Source organism: Lynx rufus, unplaced genomic scaffold, assembly GCF_022079265.1.
Source record: "Lynx rufus isolate CCGP_SWC_20201006 ecotype Redwood Valley unplaced genomic scaffold, mLynRuf1.p SCAF_1, whole genome shotgun sequence".
NCBI lineage: Eukaryota > Metazoa > Chordata > Mammalia > Carnivora > Felidae > Lynx > Lynx rufus.
In genome coordinates, this window is record NW_025814823.1 from 208811336 (window position 1) to 208819260 (window position 7925).

At 45.8% G+C, this 7925-nt stretch overlaps 1 protein-coding gene across 1 annotated transcript in view; it reads right to left on the reverse strand.

Annotated features, from left to right (window-relative positions):
* Positions 1–2064, reverse strand: part of EGFLAM (EGF like, fibronectin type III and laminin G domains) — a 178221-nt gene extending 176157 nt beyond the window's left edge. The window contains exon 1 of the mRNA XM_047073875.1: positions 1968–2064. Coding sequence (XP_046929831.1) covers positions 1968–2064 — 97 coding nt within the window. The remainder of the gene's footprint in view (positions 1–1967) is intronic.
* Positions 2065–7925: the final 5861 nt, after the last annotated feature.

Here is a 7925-nt window from a genome sequence, read left to right on the forward strand (position 1 = left end):
TTTAATCTGGACCAATTTTCCGGATCAAAAACTAGTCTTTCCAAGGGATGTAAATGAGCCCAGGAGAAAATTTTCCCCTGAAGTTTATGAAGTAGCTGTCATTTTAATCTGAGCAGCTGTCCAACCTGAAAGCCAGTGTCTGGATAAAATTATAAAGTAATGAAAAGCTCTTCTGGGCTGAACCTAGTCCAAACACCCCCTCTACCTCAAATTTGATGTATTTAATATGCTAAAAATATTTAAAAGATAGAGTTTCCACTATCAAAACCCTATCCATGCTTCAGATAAAACCAAAGAGGCCACAACGGCACATTCATGGCATGAGTATCAGAATGAGATCCTAGATGAACTAGGTAGAAAATATTTTTAGGAGACAAACTACAAAACATAAGAAAGGAAATATGGTAAACCACAGGAGCAGTTTTATACAGGAGACAGTTATGAAATGCTTTTTAAAAAATTCTGCTTAAATGGGTTGAAATCTATCCTTAAAAGAATATTACACACAGTGCTTAAGCTTAAGAACTATAGGTGTAACTATGCGTTATTCAAAAATTGTGACTAGATGGTTTTATGTGAATAAACCCACAGAATACAATTGATCATGATGTGGTCACTTTAGAAGGAAAGTTAGAAAGAAGCCCCTTCACTGAAATCCTTGAAGATGTGTGTACGTGTGCATGTAAGAAGTAAAACAATATAATATTGCCTTGGACTGCTGCTAGTATCTCCAAAATGAATTGAACAGAGGCTATAGAATAGCTCGTAATTTCAGTGCGTTGAAGATTAGGATAATGACTCTAAATTTCAAGGCAGGTAACAAAGCACAGGTAATAGTAGATACAGCTTGAAGAGTGAGTGCGTCTCTTGGAGCTGAAAGGCAACAAGTCATGTTTCCAAATGGAAAGATCCTTGAGCAGTGAAAATATTTAAGAAGCCATATGGGAACCGCCAAGATTATTTTCTTTGCCCTCTGATAAATTTCCCCCGGTTGGTCTCTTATAGACAAACTGCACTTTCTGCAGAGTTTTGCAGACGGCATTCAAGTAAAGTTACATTGTTTCCCATTGTTCCCAAGATGTAATTAATCCCATAAGACAACTTTGCTTACAAAGTAAATTAAAAAAAAAAAAAACCTCAAAACCAGGAAAACACCGATTTTTCAGAATTCTAAATAAGTCTTAGCAAAGAAGAATAAAAATCGTTATTTGGGAGATAATGTTTAGAACTTTATTGTTTAGGACGTTGTATTTTGAATAATCTCACAACACATACCAAGTCAAAGTAGACAGAAATAGATGAAGAACTTTTTACCCGTATAACCAGAGGAAATGCAAGTTACTGTGTTTCCAGTTCTCTACAATTCTTTGTAATATCGTACAACACCATACATCTGTGTTTAAATTGCCGAGCAAACAAAGGAGTTCAAAACATTGGGCACCCCTTTCTGAGAAAATGGCCCCAGAGAGGGAAGCATCCTTAAAAGCAGAGGCGACATCCCTACACACTGCAGGGTAAGGACCAGAGATGGGCATATAGGGAACTCCAGGCAAATCTTCAGACGCTTAACAGGAAATGGCCGGGCCCTGGGCAATATGAATTCAATAAAGATGTTTAGAGACACTGGAGGAGCTGTTTGACTTCTGCACAGTTGCAGTCCTCTGTAATTGAGACAGCATGATCGCGGTCCCTACTCTCAGCTCTCCGTGGTCAAATACAGAGCCCTCCATCTATACTGTGTCTGCAAAACAGATCATTCCTTTAACAAACAAACATCCCTGGAACCGCCTGAGCCGGGGAGAGGGCGAGGTTCGCACCTTTTCTCAGCTTTGGGCAGAGATGGACCCAGTTAAACCGCCGCCGGCCAGGGGAGAGAGGGGCGGTGCGTCGCCCGCTTTGCGTCCCGGCGGGGACCGAGACCCGGGCGCTCCGGGCGTGGTGTCCCCCGAGCGCACTGAGCGCGTTACCTGATTTTCGGAGAGCCGTTCTGAGCGACACTGCGCTGGGTCCGAGGCTGGCAGCCAGGAGCAAGAGCCGGAGCAAGACGCCTCGGATTAAATCCATTTCACCGCGGGCGCCTGCAAAGTTTCACCAAGTCCCGGACGCACAGAGAAAGGGCGTCTCCTGGGGGACCTGGGGGGGGGAGGCGGCCCCCGTGGATCCCCTGCCCCGGGTGAGGTGGTGCAGGGCTGAGGGAGGTTGGACCAGGTACGACCGAGGAGTCCAAGGAGGCAGGACAGCAGCCGGGAGGTCGGCGTGCGGGAGTGAAGTCGGCGGCGAGCCGCAGGGCTTTTCCGGGGAGGGGGGCGGGGGCGGCGAAGGAAGCCGACGGGGAGGGACCTGCTGGCCGGGGGAGGGAGGGAGGCTCGACCCGCCGGGGGATGGAATTACAATCGAGTGGAAGTGAGAGGGGCAGGCCCTGAGACCACTTACTCTTGGCCCACCTCGGGGGCAGGCAGCCCGCCCCTCGCCCTCTAGCGATCCCCCTGGCTCGGCCCTTCCCTGCTGGTGACCTAGATTGGGGCGCTAGGAGGGGCCGACTTCAACCACTAGAGTCTCGCAGGGCAGGAGTTGGGTGACTGTGAGCCCAGGACCCTCTGCTGTGGTTCAGACACCGAAATCATGCGGCGCCTCCCCGCGCTGTACCCTCCTCCTGTTGCTCCCCTCTAGGTCATTTCCACCAGCTTGGGGACTTTCCCCAACACCTCCAAAGGTTGCTCGGGTCGGTCCAGCGCACTTGGGGGAAGGAGGACTGTGTGCGATTTGCAAGTGGGGGAGGATAAGACAAGAGGGGGCGGGGCCGACCGAGTCTCGGGCGCTAAGAAGATAAATGGGATTTAAGGCGCGCAGATGGAGAGTGGAGGCCACGCCACTCCATTGGAAACGCGGGGTGGAGATTAGGGCCCAGCGCAGGGGATTGGGGTCCCCTCCCTGGGCAGAGGAAAGCAACTTGAGACCCTCCAGGGGAAGAGATGAAAGTCCAGGTTAAGCCTGGCGTCGGGGTGAGGGATCCTAGCTCAAGCCCCCTGGCGGACGGAGAAGACCCGAGCGGGACACCGCAACCTCCCTCTGGGCTGGGGTTAGGGGCGGGCGCGAGGTCCGGGCCACTGACTCCACGGGATCTAGGTTCCCGGGTCGGCTCCCTTCTCTGGATTTGCTGCCCTAAGACTCAGTAAAACACGCCTTTTCCCGGGTTTCCTGGTGGCACTGCGAGAGGGGGAGACCCCGGGACTCAAGTCAAGTTACACACACTGGCGTGCTGATCTTCAAGCCAGCGAGAAGAGAAAGCAGATACAATAAATAAACCAAGAAAACAGTCTTCGCCAGTCCCTGGGGAAAGATCAAAGGCCTTAGGAAGTGCCCCGCAGAGGGAGACAGTGGCTGCTGGCTGGGAGGACCTTGCACCTTCTCCACCCTGTGGTCCTGCGGAGGCTCCTGGGGGTCCTGGCCCTTCATTGTTAACCTAGGTTTCGGAGAGCCAGAGGGAAGGGCATTGATAGCTGATATCTGTCAGCTGATAGCTGAGAGCTGCTAGCTCTCCCCGCCCCCGAAGGTTTCTCCTCCTCTTTTTAGGAATGAATATTCCATGGCTAGAGGGTTTATAATGAGCCCAATCTTGTTTGTTTGCCAAGCTTGAGAATATGTTCCCTTGGCCTTCTCCCGCGCCCGACTGCCCGTAATAAATTCAAGTCCACTCTGACTTGAGTATTTGGAAGTCTTAGCTGTGACACCTGAGCTTGTCCTTTTACGCAGAGCTAGAGTAGAAAAGTGAAACAGACTGTGTTCTTCACTTCCAAGGTGATAACAATGCCGTGTTTGAAAGCCAGGCAATGTGACTGCCCCCAGGACTGCTAGGCTCAAAAGTAGCAGAATCATAGACCCTTGGGGTTGTCGGGGGGGGGGCACCCCAGAGGTTATCCAGGCTCTGCCCCCATTCCCTGCAGAAATCTGCTCTCAGCGTCTTTGGCAGGTCATTCCCCTGGGTTTAAACTCCACCTGTGACAGAGAGACCCTACCTCACCACTGCCCCTAAAGTTGTTGGATAGTTCTCTTTATGAGAAAGTGATTTTTTATATCAGACCTAGGGTGATACCAGGAACCAAGCAAGTGTTACCAGGAAGAGAGCTTCCAGGTTGGTTCCACTCTTTCCCACTTAAAAATAATTCTCCCTGATCTAAAAATTGGAAGTAATACTAACCACTATATGGCTAACGTGTATATAATACCTACCGGGTAACACACCCTCTCTGAAGTGCTTTATAATCCCACTAACAACCACACCAGGTAAGTACTATTAGTATTACCCCTTTGACAGATAAGGAAACTAAGGCATGAAAAAGTTAAGCAACTTTCTCAAAATCACGCAGCTCCCAAGAAACAGAGCTTCCGCTGAATCCGGGTGGTCTAGTCCCAGAGTCCAGGAGTTTAAGGAGACCGAGGGGGAGCAGACAGAAAAGCAGACCAAGAATCACAAGCTCTTGGTGTGTAATCTCAGGCTCTGCCCACAGTGTACCTTGGTAAAATGAAGGGGCTGGATGAAGTCATTGCTATCTCCCAGGTTTTGCTTCCTCTTCATCATCTGATGAACAGCACCATCTAGTCCAAGGCATTTTTTTGCTCTGAATGTGCCTTTTAAAAGACATGAACAAGCTGTCCGTTGTAAATTTTGCAAGCCCGAGTTTCACCCTTCTTGCATACCTTCGACCTCCATGGGATGATGGAGGTGCCCATATCACCTCCTCATCCCTGGCATGGGCTCCCTTCCGTCTCTTGCAGATGGCTACAGGTGATTGGGAAGCCGACTTGGGGTCTTCAGAGTCCCCACTTGTTTCTTCCTTGCGAGATCACCTTCAATTATGTTATTATATTTTACTTTCGAGTGCCCCCAAATGCTCTGGGTCCTCAGGCCTTTGGATTAGACCTTCTTGGGATCAGCTTGTTACAAATCTAGGGAACACCTTAGAGTGAAGTTATTTCCTTCCTTTGAGAGTCAAATCACATCCTCCAAGGTTCCCTCTCCTTCCAGTTGGACAACCAGTTTGTGGCATTTATAAATCTGACAAAAGATAAATAGACACTTGCCTTTCACTTCCTTCCTGCCTTCTGGGAGGAGAGGAACTAGAGAGGGCAAAGAGGCTTTGAATGTTTCATTTTTAAAAATCTGTTCAAATTCACCAGAGGTTTAAACTCAATTAATAAGGTCACCAGCAGAAGAGTGACCTGCCTGCTTTGCTCAATATCGTGGGAGAAGCGTCTGACCTTTGCTCCACGGAATGGATTCAGAGGGTGTTTAGATGAAACAAAGACAAACTTACCAATGACAGAATGTTGAGGAAGTCCTAACACAGGATTCAGGAAAAGCGGCCGATAATTAACGTTAGATCTAATTCATTTTTTTTTTGAAGAGGTTCTATGTACATATAAAATTTGAAATATGCAGAGCATATGGTGAAAAATAAGTTTCCTTTCACCCAGCCTCTCCCAGAAGCAACCACTATTATCAGTTTCTCGTGCACCCTTCCAGACACACTCTATGAACATACAAGCACACACATATACTTGACACAAACAGGAGCAATTCATACATGCTTTTTAACCTGAAAATCCACCCAAATCAGCAGATAGAGATCTGTCTCCCTCTTACTGACTGCTGAATATTCTGTTGTGTGACGTACAATTTATTTGTACTCTCCTTATTGTTTCCTATGGCGCTATTATGGACAATACTGCAGTGAATGACCTTGAATAACAGTTTGCACATGTTATAATAGACTGTAGGGCACAATTCTAGACTAGCCATTGCTCAGCAGAAGGGTAAATGCCTTTTCATTTTGACGATCTGGCAAAATTGCCTCCCTAGGAGAGCATACAAATTTACATCCCCACAAGTGATATGTAAGCCTATTTCCACAAACTCTCATCAACACAGTATCTTATCAAACTAGAACTGTATATTACTTACATATCTGTTACATGTTTTAATCATCACTCAACATATAAAGAAAAGTAAAGCATACCAATGAATCATAGCCAAGTGAGTACACTTATATAACTACCACCCAGATCAAGAGCAAGAAAACTGCCAGCACGTCCAGTAATCCTTCCTCACACTTCCTCTCCAGATGTGTATGTTCTTCAGGAAGGATGAGAAGAGTTCAGACTGCCCATTTAAATACACAAATGAAAATTAAAGTTACACAAATAAAATACACAAATGAAAATAAATCAGTTGAAAAATGTAAGCATCCCTCATCCCCAATACGAAATAAGCATTCATCGAGATTTGATCCCACGACATGTAAGGCTCTGTACAGAGAAGACTATAGGAAGGAAAATACAACAATGCCTTCTGCACTCAAAAAGACAGTTGAGAGAAGGGAGTTGCATAGCCAACTTCTCCACAAAGCAGAACAAAAAGGACACTAGATAAGAGTGCCAACAACATGCTGTTGGTGTGACAAGGGAGGAAAACCCTGTATTACAAACGATAACCTATGTAGCAATATACTGTAAAAGATAGCCTTCGACCTCATGAATGTTTTTCCTTTTTCTTAAGTTTATTTATTTATTTTGAGAGAGACAGAGACAGCATGAGCAGGGGAGGAACAGAGACAGGGAGAGGGAGAATCCCAAGTAGGCTCCTTACTGTCAGCGCAGAGCCCCAGAACCCAACACAAGTCTTGAATGTCATGAGATCATGATCTGAGCCATAATCAGGAGTCAGATGCTTAACCGATTTAGCCACCCAGGCACCCCATGAGTTTTTTGTTTTTTTTTAAATTTATTTATTTATTTTGGGAGAGAGCGAGAGAATGGGGAGGGGCAGAGAGAGAGAAACCCAAACAGGCTCTGTGTTGTCAGCATAAAAGCCCAGCGGGGCTTGAACCCACGAACCGTGAGATCATGACCTGAGCTGAAATCAAGAATCAGTCGCTTAATGGACTGAGTCACCCAGGTGCCCCGGCCTCATGAATGTTTAAATCATGCTAATATACTTAGTAGGGTTCACCAGGGACAGGACTGGAGTTACAAGGGTAAATTACCTGGTATTCCCAAATCTGTCCTTCCTTCTGCATACATTTCTGAAAGCATAAATTAAAAATGACTGGGGAGGGGCACCTGGGTGGCTCAGTCGGTTGAGCGGCCGACTTCGGCTCAGGTCATGATCCCGCGGTCCATGAGTTCGAGCCCCGTGTCGGGCTCTGTGCTGACAGCTCAGAGCCTAGAGCCTGTTTCCAATTCTGTGTCTCCCTCTCTCTGACCCTCCCCCATTCATGCTCTGTCTCTGTCTCAAAAATGAATAAACGTTAAAAAAAATTATTTAAAAAAAATAAATAAAATAAATAAAAATGACTGGCGAATTATAGTTAAGTTAGGCAGCCTGATCCTCCAGCCTTTATTTTAAGGTAAACTTTTCAATGAAGTATAAAAATGCGTAAGTCCTACCTACATGTATAATTCAGTGGGTCATTATAAAGTGAATAAACCCATGGGATAAGCCCCCAGATAATGAAATATAACAATTCCAGACCCTAAAAGCCTTTATATTTCTCCTACTAATTATAAGCTACCCCATAACGAAATAGGAAACCATTTTCTAATTTCTAACATTAGTTTTGCCTGTTTTTGAACTTTATACAAATGGAATCCAGTAATTTCCAGTGACATAGTCATTTATGTCCAGCCCCTTTTACTCAATGTTATGTTTGAGATTTTCACCCAAGTTGTGTGGTTATTTCTTTTCATTGGTGTATGGTATTCCATTATATATACACATTACAATTTGTTTACATGCTACTGCTGATGAACATTTAGGTTGTTTTCTAGTTTGGAATTACAATAAAAAATGTTTCTGTAATTATTCTCATTCATGTCTTTGGTAAACTTCAGTATGCATTTCTGTTGTGTATACCTGTAAGCATAAT